This window comes from Diorhabda sublineata, chromosome X (genome assembly GCF_026230105.1).
Source record: "Diorhabda sublineata isolate icDioSubl1.1 chromosome X, icDioSubl1.1, whole genome shotgun sequence".
NCBI lineage: Eukaryota > Metazoa > Arthropoda > Insecta > Coleoptera > Chrysomelidae > Diorhabda > Diorhabda sublineata.
The window spans coordinates 32,489,836-32,517,833 of NC_079485.1; the positions used below are offsets into that span (position 1 = coordinate 32,489,836).

At 31.8% G+C, this 27,998-nt stretch overlaps 2 protein-coding genes across 4 annotated transcripts; both read right to left on the reverse strand.

Moving 5' to 3' along the window:
- Positions 1-272: 272 nt before the first annotated feature.
- On the reverse strand, positions 273-8,572 carry LOC130451221 (F-BAR domain only protein 2). 3 transcript variants are annotated; one of them, XM_056790100.1, is made up of 14 exons: positions 8,043-8,572; positions 7,887-7,978; positions 6,882-7,098; positions 6,153-6,606; positions 4,822-4,989; positions 4,658-4,759; positions 3,763-3,865; positions 3,511-3,674; positions 2,679-3,038; positions 2,213-2,540; positions 1,836-1,991; positions 1,650-1,782; positions 1,370-1,572; positions 273-1,275 (listed from the first exon to the last, which is right to left on the reverse strand). In XM_056790100.1, exons 1-14 carry the CDS (start codon positions 8,079-8,081, stop codon positions 948-950), a joined length of 2,847 nt encoding a protein of 948 aa, XP_056646078.1. In that variant the 5' UTR covers positions 8,082-8,572; the 3' UTR covers positions 273-947. The 3 variants fall into 3 exon arrangements, with proteins under 3 accessions (XP_056646078.1, XP_056646081.1, XP_056646079.1); XM_056790103.1 differs by lacking the exon at positions 4,658-4,759 and having other exon boundaries at positions 4,915-4,989; XM_056790101.1 differs by lacking the exon at positions 4,658-4,759 and having other exon boundaries at positions 8,043-8,505.
- A 1,221-nt stretch (positions 8,573-9,793) lies between these two features.
- Positions 9,794-27,920, reverse strand: LOC130450892 (protein limb expression 1 homolog). The gene is made up of 5 exons (XM_056789595.1): positions 27,270-27,920; positions 20,865-21,028; positions 20,143-20,284; positions 19,336-19,721; positions 9,794-13,157 (listed from the first exon to the last, which is right to left on the reverse strand). Exons 1-5 carry the CDS (start codon positions 27,460-27,462, stop codon positions 13,152-13,154), a joined length of 891 nt encoding a protein of 296 aa, XP_056645573.1. The 5' UTR covers positions 27,463-27,920; the 3' UTR covers positions 9,794-13,151.
- Between the last annotated feature and the right edge of the window lie 78 nt (positions 27,921-27,998).

Below are 27,998 nucleotides of genomic sequence, written 5' to 3' on the forward strand. Positions count from 1 at the left end.
ATTTATAAATATGACAACGTCATTCACCTTTTACAAGAAACGATAAAGGAATGAATCATTAGCACTAATAGGCGGTTGAGTCAACACGCTTTCTATATCTGGCTGTCAAAGGCGGGTACCGTGCCAGTAGGGGCATACCCAATCAGCTAGTAAGGGTAATCTATAACAACTAGGGTTACACTTTTCAATAAGCTCTAGGAGTTTTGTAGCAATGGTATTATTAACAAAAATTTAGCTGTAAATTGATCAAGGAAATAAAACCCACAATAAGATAAGATTAAACTTATTTATTTTTTTTTTCATCTCATAATGCATAAATAAAATATCGTATCATTTATAATTTTTAATCAATTTAATAATTAAGCCTACTTGGGGTTAAGTAGAATATTCGATTAAGTCTTTCCAGATTTTATTGAACTCCCTGTATAAATTTTTATAGAAATTACACAAAAAATTAATACTGAAAAGATAATAATAGATGAGTATATTATTGGTATGGAATATAGCTGAAATTCTAAGGAATGAATTTGCAAACAGGACTGTGTTCTCCTTTGGAATTCAAAAGCTTGTAGACCAGAACAAATTGGAATAAATATTGTAACCCTTTCAATGTTGATTATTTAATGATTATAATGTCTAAAATTATTATATAATATATAATTTAGTTATTGAATAAAAATACAAGTAAATTAAAAGCATAACATCATGTCTCTATATTTAATTAAACCAACTCTATAAGAATGGATTTATATCAAATTATTTTTCTCTATTTTTTAGATTTAGAAAAAAAGAAACCCCGATGTGGGCGCTTTATCTTTTATTTGATTATAAAATAGCATTAATAAACTATATAATATATGCTATATTCAACATGGGAATTGTCATAAATAAAAATTAGTTGACTCAACTAAACATACAGAGGTATTGCACAGGATATGTTAGGAATGCTAGCAATTTTGGTCACCAACAGAAGAAACTGTTGACACTGTAGATGGAGTACCGATACCAGAACTAAATTTCTGATCGCCATCGCAAATATATTTTCCAGATACAAAACGTCGCTTTACTAGAGACAATCTGTAACCAGGACCTACAAGTTGAAAATCTATTCCTGACAAAGTTGTGCCTTCACAATTAAACTGTGTTAAAACCGTTTGAGGTGCACCAGGGCCATTTTCGAGGTCGTATCTCGCTGCTACTGATCCTACACCATGATTTTCTGAATGCTGAGATAGTTCTGTAAATTTCCATATAATCCTGTTATTATCGTTAGGCCTGAAATTGAAATATTTTAATAGAGGTAGATCAGAAACTATTTTTAAGTAATTTTATGAATTAATTTATATTTTTATTTATTCATAAATCTTACCATTGAGCTGTGGGCTTTGTTTGCATATTTTTAACTCCTCCGGGAACGGGAACAGCTATAGTGACATTTAATAATGGGGTCGGTGAACTCATGGCATGGGAATTGTACTTGTAATCAATTTTCAAATCTGTATGGGCACTTGAACATTTCCAATAAGCGACTAGTTGAAAAGGACATGAATTTGCCCCTGGTTTTGGTTTTATCTAAAATAAAAGCAAAAAAATCGAAATCAAACCATATCATTCAAATTTTTGTCCAAAATCAATATTTAGTTAATTACCTGATATTTTAGAATATCAACATTAAAATAAGAAGCACTAGGATTTTGTTCAGATTGCTTTTTTAGTAAGGAACTTAACGCAAACATATTAAATTCAATTCCTATGTAGTCAGAAGCAGATTGTCCACTATCTCTGCAACATGATACTGTTAGAATAAATGATTATGAAATGTTTATCATACTTACAAATAAACTAATTGATTATTAGGTAAAATACTATTTAGTTTATGAGTATTCTTAACCCTAAACACTAATTTAGCAGGGTTTGGATTATTCGCAAGAATGGTTACAATACCAGCTGGGAAAGATAACATCATTTCTCCAGACATTTTCACTTGGCATCTAGAACAATTTTAATGGAATATTTTGAAATAATGATCAAATTTCAACTATAATTTTTTTTATTAAACTAAAAATATATGGTACAAGTTCAAATACTGTACACAAATATTTCATTTACGTATTTTGAACTATGGAAGCACTGTCAAATTTAGTTTTGACAACCCATTATTAAATCAGATCTTACAAGCTACTATTGGAGATAAAAAATTGAGAGTAACTACCTTAATTCATCTGCTCCTCTAAAATATGAATGTACTATCTCATGGAAAGCAACAGCAAGGGGTATGGTATCGGCCATTCCAATTGTTAAAGGTGAAGGTCCTCTTGACACACCAATTGGTACCGAAGCAGTACGAAATTCTAAACTATTTATACTGTCAGCTCGAGATATGGTACTTTGATTTATGAGATTTCTGGGAGGATCTGACCTACGGGAAGGCGGTCGTGGAATTGATATACAACCTGATGTAGGTGTAGGTGTTTGTCGTTGAGGATGTTTAGGAGGAGGTTGCTGAAGTTCTCCATCTTCAGAAAATATTTCTCCCAATTCTATAATATTTAAATATATCAAAATTGAAGGTTTTATATAATAACTGTCATTTTATTCTTTAAATTTGTATATAATAAAAATTAATATGCTAAATATCACATGTTGTTTAAATTCATGAATAAATAAATAATCATTACCTGCATATCTTGAAGACACAGACAGAGTAGGAGAGTTCAAAGCAAGTTGAGAAGGGCTTTGGAGAGGTGCATAAGGATGAGAACTGGTTGGTGTAGAAGCATTTGAAGCTGTGGGGCTTTGAACAAAGTTTAAACCTAATAGATCGTTACTAGGTTTTCCTAGTTGTTGTGAAACAGATTGTGATCTTTTCATTGCAGAATCTGTATCCAAATTCGACCCGCGTCTGGCAAATCCGCCTGTTGGAGAAAGATATAAATTTTCTACAGTAGCTCTGAGTTCATCAACAGAGGCTGAGATAGGAGCAGATCCATTGTTCAAAGGCTTTATTTCTACATGTATTTTCCTCTCCCTCTCATCTTCTAAAAAATAATATTACAACGATTTTAGCACACAAATTCATAGTTTACTACAATAACATTGTATATTGCACAAAAGTTATCTTAGCCTCTACAAAAAATAGCTTCGTTATCAAAATGGTTGTCATAGTGTTACTGTTGGTATGGTGGTATTAGCAAACAGTGTGTTTGATATGAATATCACAAATGGTTAAAAAAGTGGAACTTACATAAATTCATAAGGAAATTTAAAAGAGTCACAACTATTTTGAATTATATAAAAAAGGTGTACAGAAATGTCTAAATAATAAGCTTGTGCTATAATTAACAAAGATGCAGCAAAAAACACATGGAAAGCAAAAACACATAAAATGATAACTCAGAAATGAATGAAAAAAAATTTATTTAATTAATATAAAGATGAATTGAGAACTATTGTTAAATTTTGAAGTATAAAATTAACTTTTCTTTATGAAATGAATAGAATGCATTTTACCTGAATCAGAATCTGATGATGAATAAAAACTTCCTTTTTCAGTGTTCCAATTGTGAGCTACCTCAGGTCTTATTACATAACCATCTTCGTCCACTTCTTGAGTTGAAGTTTCAGCATTGTCAGCTGTTGTTCTCTGGCTCTTTTGAGAATCGTCTTTTTCTTCCCTTTGAAAATAAAAAAATATTTTCTCAATTCACTCTTCACTTTTCATATTTTAACTGTTCAATGTCTAAATTTTTTATATATACTCACAAATCTGATTTTTCTTCTTTATTGCTTTGGTTATCTACACTTTCTTTACTCTTCTTTTTGGTTTTCTTTTGTTTTGTCTTATCCCTTCTACTTCGCAAAAACCCTACAAGTATATTGTATAGTTAAAAATGTATACTAGACAGGTTTAGTGATATGAGAAAGTGATAAAAGCTTTTTATAAAATAGAAAATTATCAGCCATCAAAATTTTTTGATACAAGTGACATTTACTTGACTATTTTAGGGGATATAATTTGATGACTTGAAAATTAGAAAGAATTTTATATGTCGCATGAAAAATATGTAAACTAGACATTAAGTGCTGAAGCAATTACTGTAAATGTGCTAGCTACTGAGAGATGTCTTTTATAACAACATTGCACTAGTTTCGATAGTTTTAGTTTCAGAGGTCGACCTTTTCAGTCAATTTTGTATTTTTTTAAAAATTCAATCAACTGAAGAATCGATCTCTGTTATAACAGATGTAAATGTCTGATGCTACATCTTAAAACTTGCCAACACAATGCCATAAAGAATAAACGAAAAATGTCATGCGCCTATATACAATAATCAGTAAATGATAAAGAGAAAGCCATCTAGGTAACTTAGGATCGCGAACAGCTGAAAAGGGAAATATAAATAAAGAAAATAAACCTTCACCAAAAATTAAAATTTAGTTGGGGCCCAGTCATGCAGCTGTGATGTCAGGAACGGTAGAACATATCATTATAAAACTTCTCAAAGCATTCATTGAAACTACTTTTAATTTATGCTCTATAAATTTCACACATTGAAACGAACGAAAATGGAAAATAATACTCTTAAAGCGACCGAAATTTTGAGAATTTTATATGTTCTTATGGTCCTAGTACATCTATAAGGAGAGAAAAATTTACACTTGGATCCTCTATTGGAGTGTCTTGTTAGCTGCTGTTCCCCTTCAGGACTAGTCGGACTGGAAGGAGCACTGCATGGACCCGCTCGACTTTCACGAGATCCTAAAAAATAGCCCAAGCCCCCGTTAAATAGTGCTATAGCCACCCGAAGGCTGTAAACGTACCCTGGGAATTAGACATGAAGAGGTTTAGTAGAGAGGTTGTTCGGCGAGATGTTTTGGCATGTGTTTGCACCAATTGTTCATTTTGACCATTACCTTCTCTCTTTGTTGGCTTCACCTCTGCCTCTGTCACTGTGGGAGACGTCAAAGGATCTTCCAATTCTAAGGCACCTGCATGGAACAACGGTAAATTTATTCAGTTGAATGACAAGAGTGAATTTTCAATTGCATAACAGCATGTAAACAGGACCTATCACAAAATTGGTTGATAAATAACAACTGATAACTATATTCAATATGATGAAATATTTATGAATCTTCAACAGGTATAAAAAAATAAATGCATACATAGGTGTACATGTTTTACATTATACAGGATGTCTAGTAAAAATTGAAAATCAAATTCCCGTCTTTCGTGAATTTACTCCATTTTTATGATTTTTAATATTTATTTTAGAAAAGACAAGCATAATAAAACAACCAAGTTATTTTTTTAATTTAAGTAATTCTTGCTCCACTGCTGCAAGCTGTTTTTGAGACACTTTTCTCTCTGTTTTTTAGTTTTCTTTTCCAGTTTCCAGCAAATTTTGTTATTTTTTTGTCTTTTTGTGCGGTGACTTATTTTTATTAGCCATTCTTCATAGAGAGTATCATACAATTTGAAATATCTTTAGAGTGATCTGAAATAATCTCTCCACAAGCCCTGTTGCAGTCAACAACATATGAAATGACAACAGTTGCACAGATTATTCTGGATTGTTGCCAGTCTTATTGGGAATAAGGAAACTGATTTCTTTAGTTAATTGGAATGCTAAGAGGCATTTTTTCAAAAGTTTGGAGACCGTATACATCAAACTGTGTCTATAACCCTTGTAAAAGATAAGCATGTCCTTATCTTTGATCTTAATGCATGTTTTCATACCCTAAATTGATATCTTGCAGAATAAACCATTGGCAACTTTTTTGAAAATCTATTTTATACATAGGACTGCTTTGAAAAATTTCGCCTATCCTCATCAAGTTATTCAAAACCGAAATCAAGACTTCATAAAGAAATGGACTTAGGGGCCAATCACTTTGATAATTTTTAAGGACCAAAAGAGTGCTAGTTCAGCTAATAGTAGTTTATTATCCAAAAGACTTTTCTAGGATTTTAAAACTTTCACATGATGGCTTTTGATGTGTGTTTTACAGAAAAGAAACGAATTTTTTCAAGTGTGGATATAATGACTGAATTTTGTATCACTATTAATAATGAAGTTAATTAAACATTATCATATTAGTTTTATATGGTACAATTTGGGAAGATTGGGATATTGTTAGTTTAATCTCACCTGGTCTTTCTAATCCAGTGGATTTGCTGCGAACAAATTGTTCCAGTAATTGATCGACAGTTAATTCTATACATTGTTGTCTAAATTCCAAGTGGACAGTTCCCATTTGTTGATGAGTCCAATCAATAACGTCTGCATACTTTGTCAAAAAGTCTTTCATGTGGGTCAAGTGGTTCATTTCCAGATCTTGGAAATTTTTACATGTAACTGACATTTTCTTTTCAAAATCTTCCTTAACACTACTATATTTATCCACAAAGATCTTATAGTCTTCTTGTGCTTTTTTCAGCTTTATTTCAGCTTTTTCTATTTCTTTGGCAGAGGTACTTTCCTTGCGCAGCTTTTCTAATTCGAGGCCTCGCTGTGTGTATGTATCTCGACATTTTTGAACATTCAACGTAACTGATTGCATTGCTTGAACCGCTTCCAGAGTTCCAGACTCCTCTTCTTTAACCTATGAAAAGTAATATAATATCATTTCTGCATACAAAGTTTTATTCACATTACATTTCACATTATGCAAAATACTTAGAATATCATGATAACTTGTTAAAATAGAACATTTCCAAATTTGTCCATAAATACAATTAAGTTTATCACTAGATTTCATGACCTTCAATAATAATTTCAATCAAATAATTTGTCAAACCAAAACAGATGTATTGTTCCACAGAAATAAAAAATGTATTATTTCATTGGAATTGAAATCAAACTAAATAAGTTACTTACTGATTTGTGTTTTTTATGTAATTCCTCGGCATACTTATGGACTTCCTTGACTAAATCTGTAACTTTCTGCACCATCTGCATATGAAGAGCAGATAATCTCTCTGCTGATGCCTTTAAAACTTGCCATAATGGAGCAAATGTTCCATGAACACAACAACTACCTGCTTGTTTTGCTAATTTACTTAGTGATTTTGAGTTATTTTCTTCTATATTTGAACTAAAATTAATTTTATGAAAAAAGTAAATAGCACTTTTTATATTTGGGGCCTTCTGGGGATAATACTGGAATTTATTATTTCACATGTCTGTAAATATGCTAATTTCCAGAAAGATGAGACATAGACTTTGTGATAGAATTGAATAGTGCATTTAAGTTGAGGAAATAAGAAAATTAAATAAAACGTAAATTGAATTTATTAAACACATTATAATATTTGACTTAATTTTTACCAAACTATTATAATAAACCTATTCTGATAAAATTAATCATCAAATTTAAAATAAGTAAAACTTTGAATTGAAACTATAATGAATAAATCTGTCATCATTTCATTATATCATAGTTTCATTTGCTATAGTTTTAAATCATAATTTAATGTTTATATTATCATATTATTTTATGGCATTGTTTAAAAATATATTTGTTAAACATGGTGATTAAATAAAGATAATTTATATAATCAGGCAGGTGAAGTTGCTGAAATAATTGATATTATACGTCTATCTAATATATAGTATAATAAATGATAAAAAAATATGCAAGTTAATTATAAAGGCTAATACAATAAATTTAATAATTGTTTCAAAAAAACATCACCATTCCAAAGTCAAAACAAAAGAAGTTACACAAATATAAAGAATAGTTACCTATTCTAACTAAAATTCAAGAAAATAGAAAAATTTATCATTTACAGTGAAAATACAAACAACTTGACCAAATTAACATGATTATGACATCTTATGTAGGTATATCTTGTGTTTAACAAACGCATTCATAAAACTTACCTCTCTCTAAGGAACTCTGCGAACTCCTTGCTAGCAACTAAGCCATATTTCATGTTATGATACAGCACATCAAATCCATTGTTTTTTTCTCCCTAATTATTATAAAATTGTAGATTTAATGTAGCTAAAATTTAAGGTTATTTATCAATTACTTACCCAAAAATAGTCGTTAAAATCAACCGTCATTGTAAACATGTAATCATGCCAATTTATAAAGAATAACTTTTTATTAAGGGCACAAGAGAGTTCAACTTCTAGATTGTAAACAATTAACTTGACAACCGTTGGAAATCCTAAATAAACTACTTGTCAACCAGATCACATTTTATAATTATTTTCAGCACAAAACAAACAACATTATACGCCCAGGATACAACACAATAATTAAATATTTTAAAACCCGTTTATCAAGACTCCTTTAAATTGTAATATTTCATTTTACAATAAAATTAAAAATAGGGGGCGGAACCACAGACCTTTAGTCTTTTGGGTTAACGATCACAAAACACAAGGAAATCCAGTTCCGGCAAAAACTTTTCAGTTTATCAATAAAATGCAACAGCAATTACGATATGATTTCTCTGACAGAATCATATACGATATTTTTTTATTTTCTCTTTCTCATCACAATTACTGACATTTAGATTAATTGACAAATAACGTCATAGTCGTTTTATGATTTCGACTATTTTTTTATATTTTGCTGTTGGTATTTGTTATCATCCCTTTATGTTGGCACTTATTTGGTATTTGTAATTAAATAAGTCAAGATGTCTCTGAGGAATTTTTTTAAAATTACAAATACCTTTATTTTTGAAAACAGAAAGAAGTAAATGGAATTACACATTTTTCTATTCCACGAAAGATGGCAGGACAAACTCAACTGAGTTAAAATAATGGATAATTTATATTTGTCATGAATATAATGTACAATAAAAGGAACTGTATTTCGAGAAGGTAACTAAATTGTTTTTATAATGTTATTTTAGTAACTGAATTTTGTTAATAATATATTTTAATGACATTTTTTATGTAAAAAGTAATCACAAGAGGGTAAACCCTGCCGCATGGAGATGCCTGTGGACATTGAACTTGTATAGGGTGGAGTGTTCGAGAGAAACGTGCCTTGGTAGCTGATTCCACAGGCTTGCACTTCTCCAAAGAAAGGTATCCAGATAAATTGACATTCTGGGCGTCTGCAAATAGTACTCTAGGTGGTATTATGTTGTAAATCTCTGAAGAGCATCTGTAGTATCGGTACAATAGAGTAAGGTCAGCGACATTTCTTCTATACTCTAAGCTGTCCAAGTTTGTTGTCATCTCTGGATCGCTCGTAAGTCGAATTGCACTCTTCTGTATTGAGCATCCTACTAAGATATTCGATAAGTGAAGACGACAAACCCTACGATCATAATTTTTTTAGAATGTTGCCTATCAGACCTTGTCAAAAGCCTTCGATATGTCCAATGCGATTGCTCTATATTTCCCAATTTTCTCTATAGCTTCCGGCCATACGTTGGTGATATAAGCCTGGAGGTCCCAGGTTGATCTATGTTTACGGAAGCCGTATTGATAGTCGCTGATGATGTCAACCCGTACTTAAAACCGAATTACTTCTTGTGTGGAAGCAGATTATAGTGTTTTTTGGACCTGTATATTGCGATAATTTTCATATTGATGAACAGGTGATATTTGTTAGAAATGAAATAAAGGAAATACAAATGCTATATCAATTCATTATTGTATAGCTTCTTGTTTTTGATCAACTATTTTGTATGAATATTTGAACCAATACAGGTTTCGATTTATGGTAGAATTGATAAGGCCACTTTTGTACAGGTTGATTAAAAAGTCAGTAGTTTTCAAAAATGTAATTGATTAAATGTATACAAATCTTGGTTTAGCGGTATACCAGAAATTAGCGATAAGTGATCAGTCATTATTAAAAGTATAATAAAGAAATAATGCAATAGCTTATACTACGTGGACAAAAAAAACATGTTTACTAAATATTACAGTTTTTATTTAGAAGCACATTATATGACAAACTCAATAGAGTAGCAAACCCTTTCCGCTTATTAATTAGGTTTTAATTGCTATATTAAATCTATCCAGTACATTTATCACAGGCTAAAATGCGAAAAATATTTTTTGTCAAGTATAAACAATATAATGTGTAGTGGGTACTGCTATTTGAATTTTCATTGGAAAATAAAATAGAAAGGATAATGTATGGTCATATAAGGTATGTGAACAGGGACGGAAGTAGACATTTCGGACAGGAATGTGGTCTAAATTACAGTGTTTACATTAAATAATATTTTGATTGTTTCGGGTTTAGATATATAATAAATCTATTTTATTTTGAATAACAGACGTTTAAATAATGTCCATATTTTAATTTTACTCAATTTCAACTATTGAAACAGTGGCACACTTATAAATGTTGCTTCTCCTATTTCTATTTTTTATTTCAAAGTCATATAAAATTCCACTTGTTATGTTGGTGATCATGCAAAAGAAAATGTTTTGTATGAATACGTGCGATGTTTTTTCTTTTATTTTTGTATAAGGTACATTTCGATGTCAATACGAAATCGAACTTCCAGATGATAAGGACATTCTACAATGACACTGATGATATTGGTATCCACCATAGGTTTACTTACATAATACCATTAGTGTTGCGGCTAGATCATTTTCACAATCGGCATAACAATCTACCAGTGGCGATATTTCGTAACAACAGTACAACAGTAATAAAAACTATTTCCACTGCACTAATACTGACAATTACATTTCCATAAGCAAATTATCGTCTTCAGAGACCTCAGAACTAAAACCTATTGACTCGACTTACCTGTTTACCTCAATAATTCCAGCGGGAATACCTTCTACGCGTGAATCATTTATTCCTTAATTACTAAACTATAGAATGGGCTCTAAGGAATATGCCCTTTGTTCTTATTTAAACTGTTCTTACATTTAGCAATTTCAGTGGTTTAAAATTCATCCAACAATTTATTTTTCCGTTCGTCTATATTTTAAATGAGCTATGTGCTCTTTAAACCGGACATAAACACATCTCTTTGTTAGCCTGATATACTTCCAGCCACAATCACCACAGCTAAGTTGATATATACCACTCTTTTCCAAATTTGGTGTTTCATCCTTAGGATTACTAAATAATTGTTTTCATGTATTGTTGGATGTTGAAAATTCCTTCCATTTACTTTGTTTAAACAGGCTTGGGAGGTATCAGAGCAAATTTTTCCTGTTTTTCATTTTGATTTTGGAAAGAGGATTTCTCAAACCTTAATTTTTCGCGAGAAAAAGTTTATTTCTGGGAAAATTTAGTATAAAACAGAAAAGTCAAGTCATTAGATTTTAGTTTACCTTCAGTTTCTGAAGACGATAACTTGGTTATCGAAACGCGCGTCCCACAGTGTAATCGTCAGTGTTGTTGTAGTGGTGGTAAACTCAGTTTACCTTCAGTCCCTGAAGACGATAACTTTGTTATCGAAACGTGCGTCACACAGTGAAGTGTGAGTATTGGTGTGGTGGTAGTGTAAGCAGTGTGTTCAGTATGATTATGACGAACGGTTCCAAAAATTTCAACTTGTTTATTTTGTTTTTATATGTATAATTATCCAATATTTTCCAAGACAACTCTTTGTAGCATGTATGGATTAATCTGTATTACTACTACCACTACTTGATTCATATTCAGAATATATTTTCTCTGTTCTCCGGTATAATATACTCTTATTACCATATGGTTCGACTTGAACAATTTTATATCAAAAGTTAGTACTTTTTAAAAAGTGATGATGATCATTGCTAATAATATTATGGATTGTGAGCAGAGGCATTTTCATAACAAAAATTCCAAATTACACTTGAAATGAATTTTATTTACACATAAAGTATTGTATATATACTTATTTTTGTTTTTTTAAAGAAGTTTTCTCGATTTTTTTGTCCATTTTAAATTTCCTTTTTTCATATAGGACAAACAAAACCAATCATTATATCAAAGCGTATCAAAACATCTGTATTATATTTTTAGTTATCAAATTCTTTCAGTAAATATGAAATTAGAGTCATAAAGCACAAAATATTATATTTTAATAGTGTAATATCAAAATATGGAAAAATACAATAATCGTTGAAATACAACAACCAAAAATTTTAAAATATTTTGTAACATACATTCGTATATTCAAAAAATCACCTCTTAAAATATACAATTCCAGAAAATGTATAAAAAAAGTCAAAGAACGATAAAATTTTTATTGTATTATGCATGTAATTTTTAAAATTATAAAAAATATATTTATGGAATTTTACAAAATTCCAATAAATAAACACAAAATAGAGATCATCATCTAATAATCTTTATTAAAATATTATTGTGGAAAATAGTGTCAGTTAGATTCTGAGGATGAGAATATAATTTTTGAATTTGGTGGGATACATCCTTTTTTAAATAATTTCAAATTTATATGAATGAATGGAAAGAAATAGGACCTGAATAGGAAATATTTGTAAATTAATATGTTTTCTATTAAAATGTTAGTAATCAGCAACAACACTTAAACAAACACCAATATGTTTTGAGAATTTCTAAATTTATTAGTGAAAACTCAATTGCAATGCAGTAGTCCTTCTGTAGCTATATTACAAAAAATATAGAAGTTTGAAAATGCCCAAAAATCAGTGAAATTATACAATATTAGAAATACTACTTTAGATAATGTATTTAAAAAAAGGGAACACTGTATATGTCACATTTATATTCTGAATATATTTCTACTTTGAATTATCCGCATTTAGGACCATTAGGCATTTCCATACTTTATTTTATTACTTACTTTCACTATTCTACTATGCTCTTATTTTGGCCCACTTAAAATCGTGCCAGAATAGTGCCGTCACTATGGTTTACATTTATTTTTTTTTCAAATTAGTTTAAAAATATCTGTTTTTACATGAATTCTTCTGCATATTACTTGACATCATTATAAAGTTTTAAAAAAATTATGATATTAGTTTATGAATGAATTAGTGACAATGCAAATATCTTCATAATTACTGTCACTCTTGACCTCAATCAAAATGAGAAATAACTATGGCAATAATATATGCATTCTCATTTTTTATCGTTTCACATTTATTAAAAAAATTTGATCACATTTGTTGACAACAACATTACAAAATGTCTTCCTTTATTACGACCAACCTTTTTCTTCATCACGGGCGTATTTACAACTGAAAACAAACAAAGAATAAGTTGGAGAATCCTAGAACGATGAAGAGGTACTATAAAATAAACATTTCCACAACTCTTAATATTATATTTATGAATATCAGTGATATGTTAAAAAGAAACACAAAATATTCAAGTTTTATGATCACCAGACAGCATTATTTCACGATTTTATAATTGTCCTTAAAGAAAATACTTTTTGCCTCTTGGAATATCAAAATTATTCGTCTATTCTATCAATGCGACATATTTTCAGTAGGAACTAAGAAAAATATTTTCTTTGTTAACAAAGAATTTCACCTGAAGGCATTGTTGTATTGGTCATGTTGGATATAATGAACTGGCTTTTGCATTCTGGCTTCCCATATCTGCGGACAGCCAGCACACTTTTGAAAGAGGTAATTCTAAAACGCACATCGATGTTACACTCTGCCACACCAGTAACCATAATAAGATCACAAACTGGTGCGTGGAATATGTCAATCCATACACACATCACCGACATATTCGATATCAGATAAAAACGAAGGGAGCAATAAAAAAGAAAAGCCCAAAAAACAGAAAAAGGACCTACCTGTACATTGACAAGTACGTAGAACTATTAAAAAAGAACAATGGAACGAGGAAATACTCAGGGCATATAAAGATGCCTCCAGTAAAGACGATAATAATAATACCTGGACGAAACCATTCTGGTGGAATCCAGAGATAGAAAATGCCAGAATTGAATACAATAGACTAAGACGTAGATACACCCGCGAAAAACAACAACAATTAAAACAGAAATGGGAAGAGGGTATGAAGGAACAAAGTAGATTCCTTAAAAGACTAATATTGCAGGCCAAAATGAGATGTTGGGAAGACCTCATAGTAGATTTAGAAAACGACATATGGGGTCAAAGTTACAGGATAGTAACGGGCAAGTTGGCAAATAAAACACAAGGTCAGCTTAGTGCGAAGAGGAGGAAAAAGATCCTTTGCACACTGTTCCCAAAAACGAGAAGGAGGAGGACACCGCTGGTGGCCAATGACAACGAACCCATACTACTATTACAAGAAAAACCAATGAGTTTTACCAGCGAAGAGCTCGATAAAGCCATAAGAGACATAAAAAACGGCAAGGCTCTAGGATCAGATGGCCTGCCTAACGAAGCTCTGAAAATCGCGGTGAAAACTAAACCGTTGCAAGTCTAGAATTACGAACTTCTAGAACAACAACGGTTTCCGGATAGCTGGTAAACAGTTAAAGTCGTTTTACTCCCAAAAGAGGGTAAAGACCCAAATGAGGCAGGCAGCTATCGACCAATACGCCTAATTAACTCTTTTGGAAAATTACCAGAACGCATGATCGCAAATAGATTAGCTGAGGAGATTGAGGACAAACATCTTCTATCTCCACACCAGCATGGCTTCCGACTCAAAAGATCAACAGTGTGGGCAATAAAGGAATTGAAGGAAATCGTAAAAAATACAAGCCACAAAAGGGGTGTATTTGTGGCTGTAGACATCAAGAACGCTTTTAATACCGCTAAATGGCATAAAATAGTCAAGGCATTTGAAAATAAAAGAATAAGCCCATACCTAACGAGATAGATAAAGAGCTACTTGAGCGGCAGGAGGGTGACTTCCGGCATCATATCACATAAGTGTCGATGGGTGTTTCGCAGGGCTCGGTCCTTAGACCAGTTCTGTGGAATATAATGTATAACGGCATCCTAGAGTTGGACTACGACCCAAAGGTTTCTACGCATACGCGGACGATCTCATATATTATATCGAGGGAAACAAAGAAAATGAGGTCAGAAACAGAACAGAGAATACTATGGCTCTGGCGATCCGTTGGATTACAGCAAACGGACTTAAAATGGTTCCGCAAAAAACGGAGATACTAGTGGTGAAAGGACCCCGAAAAACAAACGGTCCTTTCAAGATGGTTGCGGAGAGACAGACGGTTGTGGCCAAGACAAAAATGAAGTACCTAGGAGTGATCATAACCAAAAATTTCAATTTTTTGGAACACACAAAGTATACGGTCGAAAAAGTCAACAAAAAGACATCACAACTACGGAGGCTGATGCCGAACGTAGGGGGGCCTGGCTATTGCAAGCGCAGGGTTCTGTGTCAGGTAACGCACAGTGTTCTCCTGTATGCGGTGCCAGTCTGGCGCGATGCAATGAACATATAATCTTATAAAGAAAGATTAATGGCTGCCCAAAGGAAAGACTGCCTACAGGACCGTATCGGCTGAGGCAGTTCAGGTTATAGCAGGATTTCCATCGATTGATCCCATGATAGCTGAGACATGTATCCTATATAAAATAGGACGCAAGTTAGTCGGCAATAGACGGACGGCAAGAGAGAGAACATATAAAAAGTGGCAGGAGAGGTGGGATAGATTGGAGACGAAGGCCCAGTGTGGACGAAAACTCTAATAAGAGATATAAGAAGCTGGGTCATCTGCAAACATAGAACCAATTCTTACTACGTCACGCAGATTCTCGCGGGACACGGGCTGGTTCGGTACCTTCACCAAAAGGATCCATAAGACCGTGGATGACACATGTACGTTATGTGGGCAAAGGGACGACCCGGCCCATGTCCTTTACGAATGTGTACGATGGGGTGAGGAGAGAGGTGAATTGAAAGATCAAATAGGAGACTTGCTGAGATCATAGGAGAAATGCTTAATGACAGGGAGACTTGGAAGGCGGTAACGACGTACATGACCTAAATAATGACCAAAAAGGAGAAAAAGGATAGGAACTCCCAAGGATAAAAAGTTGGGATAAAGGAATGAGGATGAAATGACAACTTGTTGTCCTCCCGGCGTACGCAACTCCCAAGGATTTAGGAGGAGGAGGGTGGTTTAGTGGGTGAAAGTCCCACACAAACTTACAGTATTGCACCCGCCAGCTGTGAGGACGGCATTAGCTTCCATCCCACCTCAGGGCAAAATAAAAAAAAGATCTGCGGACGTAACGCTGTGTGACTTATAACCAAAAACGAAGAACTTGATAAACATTAACGCCATCACATTACAAAATGTTTTGAGCATATTTATATTACATATTATATTATTGTTAATGTAAGAAAATTACAAATGTTATGCTTTATCATAGCCACTAGTCCAATGAAATGATAAAAAGGTTAATAGTGGAATTTTTATCAATCAATCTTATAACACTTTTTACCAACTTTCCATACTCATTTCTCTTACTATTTTACTCCTAGATTACTTCAATTAATTAGTATCTATCTTCTATTTGTCACATCTTCAAATAAACTTTTTTTGTCATTTTCTTGTCCCCCTGTAGATTAAATTATTATATTTATATAATATCATTTTTTTACATTTACCCATATATCTATTTCTCATATAGAAACAAAATTTTTTAAAACTTCGCAATTATAATATTATTTATCAAAAAATTGAGTAATTTAGTTCGCTGAACTAATATTATATTTCAAAGCAACTGTGTGAAACTGGGTTGTGTATATACACACTTTAAAGAATGTACGTTATTCAATTTGGGACAATCCGTATATTGATTGACCTAGTCAGTCTTCATTGCATTAAAGATATATTCTCACACGTAAATATAAACTCTAAAATAATTCGTTTCTGACAGCTGGGTTTCTACAAAACTATTATTTGAAATCATCATTCGGCTTATATTGCTTCAGGCGGGTGCTAAATGCGTTCAACCATGGCATAACTGACTAAACTCATGTTATTAAATGTTGAGATTTATAACAATAAAAAATGATTTATTTTTACTGTCTTGATATGTCATAAAAAAATTAGAAATAAAACGTTGTGAGACCGTGAATTAAAAATAGGACAATGAATATGGCGGTGGTGAGTCAATGGACTATTACTAATTTTGATGAACAACTTTTGATAATTATAATAATGTTTGTTACTACTTATACGAACTGTTCAGAGAATGTTTCCAAATCATCCATTATTATAATATCGTTTCAATATACACGAGTTTTTTTTTATTCAAAATTTATTTAATTATTTTAAAGTCCATGCCCTTCTCGTTATCTGCCACATCTAATAGTAATCTTTATTATGTACTCCTTCCTGATGGATGATATATTATTTTTATAAATATCTATATTTTTCCACGGCATTTAGTACTTATAACGAATATTTTTTAATGGAACTAAACAAGATATTTATAAATGACAGCTCAAATTATCGAGATATTAAAATTTAAACAATAGTTATGCAAAATCGAGATGTGATTATGAAAACTAATACGCACTGTCAAACAAGTGGCACCAAGAGAAAAAAATTACCTCTTTTTCCAAAAATATTCTAATCACATTCAATAATAGAATTAAAATTTTTCACTTTTTGAAAAATATATTCAATTCTAGCAGCTAAATTTGAAATACTCTTAAATCGCTCTTGTTACTGATGTTTTGAACCTTTGTCGTAATGATCTTTACACCATTGTAATTTTCAAATCTCCACTGGTAATTCCGCATACACAAGCTAATATATCTATGGAAAGTTTATGGTTTGATGTCATATACTCCTATTACTTTTTTTATGGTAAATTAAGATAAATCAACACTTATTCAACTAACAAGTGTGCTCAATCAATGTTGGAATTTCGTATAAGTTTTGTATGTTCCAAATAAAATATTGATTCAAAAATCCTTCGTTTTATTCACATAAGAACCACTTCTCGTTTGTTAAGAGCTGGCGTTTTTATACCTACTTCTATGGTGACGGTTGATTTCACCGTCTAATATATTGTCCTTGAATCGATTGATATTTTTATCGATTATCGATCAATAATAAGGTACCTACACCAACAGTCTGGATCAAAGTTAATTGGTCTGCTTTATTAGTGCCGACAACAGCTAAAATTTTTTTCAGAAAACTCGATTTTTACGAGGTGATCACTCAATTCCATCGTTTTTTGATATTAAATTTGTTACAATATTTCAAGATTAACGCCTAAATATGAATGACATGTTTTTGTCTATACAAAATTGACGCCTAAATATGAATCAGGAGCAAATTAAGTCGTAGAAATAAAAATTTCGCAACTTGATTTTGATATCGAGTTAAAAAAATTTTGTTTTGTTAACGAATAATTTTTATAAGAAATTGTGACATGTTTTTGTCTATAATGTCCCAGCTGAGTAGATATTAACTACTTCGTTATACAGTCTCTTAACAAACCTTTTTTTATCAAGAATCCCCACCATCTCTTCAAATACGATAAGCGGGGAATTTTTGATTCAATAAATTTTTTTGCCGTTTTTGCACCGTATACTATTTATAAGATAACGTAATCATTTTTATGGATTATTAAAAGCAATTTCAAAAATTACCACCTGGATTCATATCCGGTAAGGTCGGGCGACACGTTCGAAACACCCTGTATACAGACGTTCGATTCATAATAATATTATTAGAATTGAAATTATCGACGTGGGAACATTTATAGCTTTTATATTATTAAACCGTTATTCAATTATTTTACTAATTACTGAGCGTTAATAATTATTTTCAAACGGTTTTATCCAGCTAGCCGCGTTTGCTGTTTACATTTTTTGAGTTGAAATTAGTTATTAAAATTCAAATCCGTTCCTGTTAACAGTTCGATATGATACTCAGTAAACACCTTTCATTCCGCGAATAACATAAATTCACAGATTCACTATCATTGTAAAACTAAAATGAACACCTACGCCACTGATTTTTGAATTATATACACAAACCCCTATATATCTATTAAATGAGAACTTTATGCGTAAAATAGAGCGCAAGTGGAACCATAAAAATTAGATTACAATTGACATTTAGATATGTAATTATCCCCTAAATTCCCATAAGTATTTCCTATTATTTTGAGGTGTGTGTGGCGCCATCCAGAATCATTTAAGTAAAAAGATAATATACTAAAAACTAGATAAGAAAATTAGCATTTGGGCCATCACAAAATTTTCCTCATCAAACTAAGAAATTGAATAGACAAGATATAAAATCGTAGACAAAAAAATTTTGTCTAATAATAATTTAAGCCATATCTTGGTAGTTATTAGATATCTGCGGTAAATTTTATGAATATCTCGATAGATGCCCATTTTTTTATGGTTTAGTTATATATTTTATTTCCCTTTGCAACAATATCGTTGTTAACAAAAACTTACCTGACTATGAGCCAAAATAAGAATGTCCTTTTTTTCTTTGGGAAACCTAAGTTCTCGACTAGCTAATCTTGCAGATTCTAATTCTCTTTCAGCCTGATTAAGCTCTTTCCTGAGCGAACCCGAACATTCTTGTTCCCTAGCTATCCAATCTAATGCCATTTGGGACCTCATGTCATCATCCAAGGCTCTGTTTGAGTAATGGGCTACAACTTCTTGTCTACTACATTGCCGTTCACGCATGGCTTTAAGGCTACCGTTCCAATGAAGAAGTTGAAACACTGTCATTAATTCTTGAAATTCTAGCATAGTGCGCCCTTTGTTCGATTCTAACATAAATCTGAAGGCGCCTATGCCTGTATTTGGATTGTCGGCTTCTTCACTTTCACCTGAAATTTCGATTAACTCTCAATATAAATAACAAGTGACGCATTGCATTCGTGGAATGTCGATCTGACATAGGGTAATTTTTGTTTACTTGATTTTCAGTATACGAAACGATATCATTACCACAAATTTCTAGCACGAACTTCCCAACACATCTCAAAAATATACTCCCCCTTCGTAAAGTGAGTCCAAAAAATCAAAAATCGAACACAGCTTCAAGTTTCTACTTAACACACTAAAAAATTTTTATTCCAAGAAATATCGCTGGAATATTCCCATTCTCATAAAAGTGGGCTCATTTTTGAGTACATTTTTCAAAAAATTCAATATTTTTCATTGATCATTTAATATTCTATAAAATTAGTGGAGTTTCATGAGCTGATATTTTGAAATAACGTATTCTTAAATAATACTCCACATTACCTTTAAAAGATGATCGTGCCTCCGCCACTGCTTTTTCTATAAAATCGTCAGATATTCTTCTAGAAGGATGTTCATTAAAAACGGAATTCATTAAAGCTATTTTCGCTGCACTCCGACGTGCTTCAGCTTTGGTTGGACAGTTCTATGAAACATTCAAATTTAAATATTTTTGAAAAATAAAAAACTATCAAGTACTACAATATTTTTATACGTATATGACCATATAATTAATTTTCTCGGACATTTGAATAACATATTATTTTGAAAGATGAGTAAAATAGTAACAACTTAATTAAAAATATAATACTTTTATTATATAATTATTAAAAACATGATGATTAACTCGTAAATCTTGTCAGTTTGCAATATCAACACTGCTGCATGCTGTGAATTCTTTATTCTGAACATATTCTTAGCTTGAATCGACTTGACACTAGTCGACCAATGTTTGTTTGGTCCATATCTCTTACAAATTATCTCATTATCATGATCTTTCAACGTAGTGTGTCTACACATGATGGTACATCATCCATATCAGATTATTATCATGATATATCCAGTCTGATATACATCAAACGAACAAGATTTCATTCAACAATCGCCAAATTGTTTTAACCTGTTGATTAACTACTTTTTTACAATTACCATTATTTCCAAGAAATTATCTACAAGGTTCGAATGTTTAGTTCGAATTATAAAATATACTTGTAAATTGTACTAACTTGAAAACTACCAAAGCAAGATCCACCTGGTAATGTAACATAACAAACATATGGTTGAGCATTCGAAGGGACTGATTCGTATATTACAAGGGCACCATTACGTAGATCTGCACCTCTGGCTTGTTTCATTTGCCAGAATTCTTGTAAGGCTTCCACTACATTCACTAAAACAAATTAAATATATTTCAATATACGGTTCTATTAGAACGATTTAGATAGTTATTGGCGTAATCATAATAGATCACTTCACTCAATGAAAAAAAGCCAAATCAATTCGAAAATATAAGGGACGAAATATACTGTTTTGAGAAAATTTTTTTTCCTTTCCATTCAACTAATTTTTAACAGTAGGATAAAATATTTGAACAAATAATTAAGCCTTGAAATAGTTTTGTGTTCATACTTGACAATACTTTTACTGATACTAACAAAGTGCCAGAGAATTTCTGGAAACGAAACGACATCTTATTCAAAATTTGTAAAACCAACTCGAAAAAATTTAAAGGATAATTAAGGAAATGTGGTACGGCTCAATATATTTCAGCCCCAATTCCATAATACAGAAGGTAGCAACAAGGATTATTTCTTATTATTACTTAATTAAAAACATTGAATTCAAGTTTTATAATACATCAGTAACATAAGTTCTTCGTAATTTTTTTCATTAAAAGTAATGTTGACTAAAATAAAGATGTTTGTATAGAAATTAAAGTGTTTTTTAAATATAAACTAAACCGAAAAACTCCTTCCAATGGATATGATTGGAATTGAAAGACTACTTTTTCGTTTAAATATATATTACTCTATCCCTATTTATTAATTTTTAAAATGATAGCAGTGAGACCGGATCTGCAGATTCAGCGGGGTTACTAAGTAATCGGTAGCGGGGTATATGTAATGCACTGGTTCGACAACGGCATTTTACGTGACATAGCCAGACAGCAAAAAAGTAACAAACGCGGCATAAATTTAGTATGAACTTTAACTTGTACTATTGAATGTAGAAAAACTGGCCTTTCACAGACGAGATAATAAATAACGAGCCGACGAACTCTTTCGGTTTTGGAATTAGCCCACTTGTACCTTTGTCTCGTACACAAAAATTATCACGTATGCGACAATCAATATGATAAATATAACAAACTACTAGACGAGACACAAGCTTATTCCACGTACTTTTCAGTTGGGTTTTAAATTATATATATATATATATATATATATATATATATATATATATATATATATATATATATATATATATATATATATTTGTATAACAGGAGCAATGAAATGAAAACATGTTTTATAGCCTATAGAGATCATTCTAAGTCTCACGATATTGCATTTAGCAGTGGAATGCGTATAAGGAAGAATGAGTCACAGATTGCGTAGAGAGGTAATTCTGCGGAAAAACTCCTCCCTGCTGGTTAGACAATAATACTGGAACATGTCGCGGGATGGAATTTCGAAAAATTATAGTTTTTTCAAGGCATTCGATACAAAATATAGTAACATTAAGTAGTGAGATTAAAACATCGATACTGTACATGGAAAGAAAACTATTAAATCATCCGGTTCAATATCAATAAGAAATATTAAAAACAAGGATTAATGATCATGTCGAATAACTGAGCTCTTCTCTAATCTAGTTGTGGATAAACCAGCAAAAAAGGGTATCAGCATTCGTATATTATTGGAAGCAATTGGAAAAAAAGAATCGAAAGATGGAATACGACTGCAGGTTCAGTCTCAATGTGCATAGTGGATGGAGTTGGAAGACTCATTAAAGTGAAAGCCGGAGGATGTTTTTATTTATTTATTCAAGGATCAGGAATTAAATAAGTACCGATTATTAGATTTAGTATATATGTTACTGTGAATGTCCGAAATGCAGTATATGTTAAGATACTCTGGTGCCTGTTAACATCCACCAAGGTAGTTGGTGAATGACAGTTATTTATCCTTTACATGTCGACTTCGGTCATTCACCGTTGACTGTTATCAAAGACCACGACGACTTGGTCAATGTTAATTATGATCGAAATTGTGATGCTTACCTGATTAATATAGAGAAATAATGATGTGTGGAAACAGAAGTTCTGGACCAGTATATGTCAAACGAAGTCACAAATTGTTACAAATAAATAGATGGAAATTGTTTATTAATCGAAATCATTAAAACAACATACCTATAGGTAAGTTAGGTTAGGTTAAACAAACATAACCTCTTCGTTACTTGTGTTAAAACAAAATAGCGCACCGACGCATTTTCGACTGTGGTCAGTGAGTGAAGCAGCGTATATTAAAGAGAGAACAGTATATATGACGTTCTCGCTTTTCGAACAAACACTAGCGTTTATTAACATTCACACAAATTGTAAATCGTCGAATCGAAAGTTCACAGTAACTTCTCCATGTAGTGTATGTCCGATTCAAGTATAAATTAAGAACAGTTTTCGAATTACACCATCGAAATTGGTAATTGTCGACATACCTGGTGCATTTTAACATTCACTAATATTGGACATTCACAGTAACATATATACATTCTTCGATTTATTTGTGTATTAAATTTCTTTGAGCTAGATGGAATGGGTCAAGGAATGAAGAAATTGTGGAAACATAGGAAGCAGGAGTTGAAGAAAAAGTCCGATTAGAAGATCTGTCGGTGAAAAAAAAATAGATCTTTGGCATAGTTTGAGATTCAATTGTTGTTATTTAGAACATGCCCAGTCAAATGCATAATTCTTTAATAGGAAATATTATTTTCATTAATATCTTAATATTTATTCTCAGCATTTTTTTAAAGCAACCGAAACATAAGTTCAATTTTTTGTTCAGTGTAATTATTGTACCAACATTTTGATATTATATATTAAAAATATCTAGCTTTATACGTTGTGAAGATTCTTCTACGAAATGGCCTTCATTAATGATTACAAATAATGTGACTACATTTTGAAGGATCATTTATTTTTACTCCTTAATTAATATTTGTTCCGATCTTTAAAAAATACCAAAATAATTGTTTCAAATATTTTTTAAACCTAAAATCATGAAACTAATGCAACTCCCACGTTCAAATTAATCGTTATTTATAATAATACTCAATAACGAAAAAAAAAATAAATAAATAAAAAACTACTTAAAGCATATAGCAATCAACTTACGTAAATAAAAAGGAAAATAAAATTTGACTAAAAATACCAAGAATTTTAATATTTTCTCACTAGTGTCGTTTGCCCATACTTTACATTTTATGCTCATACCTATACCTCGTCTGAATTCAAAAAACATCTCCAACCTATCTAGACATAAAATTTTAATTTTTTTTATAAAATGTTGAATACGTACATTACATCTTTATTAAAAGTGGAAATACGCTTATAAAATCAATGAAGAAATTTAACGATTTGTCAAGCTTTTGGTTTCCAATAATATATAAGAAACGATATTGAATAAAATTAGTGTGCCAAATTTCTGCAATCGTAACAATAGAAGTGATAATTGTGTTAACGTAAACCGAATTGATATACAAACCATGGTTTGTGTCAAACTTGGTGTAGTCGGTTTTAGCGCAAATAAAAGAATTTTTTTATACATTCCACAATTCTCGCTAGACATAATCCATAGGACCTAATTAATAGGTATTTTCGAGTGTTGTGAGTTTTCTAATGAATCTATTTGTCAATTATAAATGTAAAAGTGGATTTCTTTAGACTGTGCCATTTTGTAAAATGATTTACTTATTTTAATAATTGATATAGATTGAAAATAAATTCGAAAATCGAATAAAGTGCAAATTTTTACAGTAGAGCATATTCACAGTCACATATTCATAAATGCTTTCTATAGGAATGACTCTTTAAAGTAATTTCATGATGAATATTTGAGGAATCGCTTCTTTCGCATATTATTTTATTGTCAAGTTGTTAAATTATTTAATACTTGTAAAAGAACCGGTGTCTACTCCTTTTATGATAATCAAACAATTTTAAATTCACAGTTAATATTGAAGGTAGCTATGAAACCTTTATTCTATTCTATATTGGTACTAAATTTCGAAAATATTCTCAAACTTTTATAACCAGTAACGATATCACAGAGATTTTTTCCGTAATTAAGTAATTCAAAATCAGTTACTGAAAAATACCGTAATTACAGTTTCAAACACAAGATAACTCAAAATTATTAATATCTTTTTCTACTTCTTATGAAAATGAGGTTCAATATCTTTCTGTTATAATAATTATGTTGTGGTTCAACTCTTAGCATGAAGCAATAGTCAACCATCATCTCATCTTTCTTGATATTTGTTCTCAATCGTCTTGATGAATCACAAACCAGTTTATTGAAATTATTAAGGATGGAGTTGACTACATTTATTTATTAATTAGAGTTTTTTCTATTTCCTAAAAAATCTTCCACGTTATATTTAAATTATTTTCAAGCGAAAAATTTGCGCATGTCGAATACATCATTTGTAATGTAAAGAGAGAGAGAGAGAGAGAGAGAGAGAGATTCGTTGTGTAAAGTTTGGAAATATAAGGAGAATTTTTTTTGGGGGAATTTAGGTATGTTTGATTCGGCCTGATATAGGAATTTTTTCCTCTGCACGGCTGGGGTTGTGGTGATTTTATTGGGATGTATTTGTTCAGCTGCTTCTAGCGGGGTTATTTTTTGACCGAGAAAACGAGTGAGGCTTGCAAGTAAAAACGGTTCTATTATTATTTTTTTGTGTTTTTTGGTATTTTTTATATATTTTTTTGTTTTTTTGTGCTTTTTTTCCTAATCTAATTTGGTGTGGGCGGGTACAGCTACGACTGTATTATTCCCTTTCGTCGGCCATTTGGCTGGAGAACCGGTTCACCAGGTTGCAGGGAAACAGCAGAAAACCTGCAACACCGACGATTTTGTAATGTATATTTATTTTAACTTAAATACCTATGATTTTAGAAACAATATTTCAATATCTTATGCCTTCTTCTATTTTTATACTCCGTTAACTTAACAAATGAAGTCTTGTTTGTTAAAAGGTTAAGGGCCTATTATCAAGACGCCTACGCGAAACTGGTCCGTACTAGCACATTTTGCTCAAAAAAGATGTCAAAAAAATCTAGCGACGTTATATATGTTGAGAGCTTTTCGATTTTCTACAATAGTCCTGACCTGTTTCAGTGTCTACCTAGGTTCTATTCCTTTATGAATAGAAATTAAGACCACTAAGCGGCTATCGCAATATAAGATACATGATGCACCATTAGTCTTTGGAATATTACGACTTTGTTGGGACGTCAAAGTGATCTGCGAATGATTAGTGTCTACTAATAGTGTTTTGGTCGAATGCATTTCTTTGATAATCCCGTTGGCAACTTTTTGTCAGATTTTCTTATATATTGAAATCCAGACAAATTGACAGATGTAGTTAATTCAAACCAATACTATATGTTACTTTATTACATTATGTATAAATGATTCACTATAATTGTAAACGTTTGGTAGATTGATATCAATTCGCAATCAATTTCTTATCAAGAAGATTAACATTCGGATACCGTAGTTCTATAATGTATCAATGCAGGAATTAATGAGCTCTATGTTAAAAAATTCATGAAGTGATTATTTATCGGCCGCCCATTTACCATATTTTTTGACCCCAGCATATAGGGATGAGTAAAAACTGCTTCAAAAAGCACACTTTGATTCATAAATTTGTTTATGTCCCGCTTTGACAGACATAATGTCACACAATTTGAACATAAAATGAAATAAAAAATATTTATTTTCTGGAGACTGTGTGAACCACTGCCGAGCATAAATGGAAATCATCACATTATCTGCGCCATCTGTGAATCAGTCTCGACGACCAATCGAACAGTATTGTATATAAGTATATGAGCAGATTTAAAAATATTAAAAATAAGACAAATAGAAGTAACCATTGAATGGAAGGAGTATTAGAGGTAATGCGCGATATAATTTCGAAAAAACAAAACGAATTGTTTGTTTGCGATAAGCATAATCTTTGTTGTCTGACGATTCTATTCTATCACGTTCCAGATTTAACGCTTGGTAATTAAAAGATTCTAATTAAATTAAATTAAAGCTTCAGGATAACTAAATAACCGAAAGTACACGGAAATTAATAAATTAATATCAATATCGTATCTACTTCAATAAAGTAAAAACAAGATAAGATTACCACTTCAAAATTTAGGATAAATTAAATAAAACATTTATTATGATGATTTTTGAAAATATTATAGCCGTATAATATTCACGCCGACGAAAGTTGAAAAAAATTTAAAACATACATATTCAAGATTAATTGTCACTAAATAATAAATGAATAGTTTCTGTAAATTGAAATTTAGTAAAAAAACATGTAAATGTATATTTACATACCTCTATAACTGACATCCTCATATAGTTGGAGCATGGGGGCTGTAGCCGAACAGGTCCATTGGGGGTCCGGGTAGACCATCATGTCAGTCCTATTGTTTGTAGTTGCATTAGCCGCGGTGACCCCGTCAGCATCGCCGGAAGGTTCAAGAATGCGCCGCGAAACAAGATCGCGGCTCGCACATGCACTTCGCATTAATAAGTACCACTGGTAGTGCCACTGATATGGTGGGCGCGCTCACTTTTTTATTTTTTGTTTTTGCATCCCGGTCCTGTGTGGTGTGCAGAGCACCGAGTAATAGTGTCCTAGCCCTGGCCGTTGCCACCAAATTACATCGAAACGACAATCGAGAGAATACAAAGCTCGCGAAGAAGGTAAAAACGTTCTTCGTTCGTTCTTCCCAAAATCCGCCGCCGAGAGACCAGAAGTGTCAGTGCCCTGCCTGGTGCCTGCGACCGTCAGCTGGTAATCGCGACCACCTTACTGCACAAATGCACACTACTGAGTAACGAGTCCGCTGTCTTCTTATTCTCACTTTATTCTTCTCGTCGTTCTTCCTTCCTTTTACTTCTTCTTAGTCGTCGCGACTGCCGATATTGTAGTACCTACCCGCGAACGCAAACCACTTGTGTTATTATTTTAGTTGCAACTGTGGTACCGTATATACATCTAGTCTGTTCTGCTCTGGCAGTGCCAATGCCGATACGTTCAGGCCCGAACCGGCAGCAAAC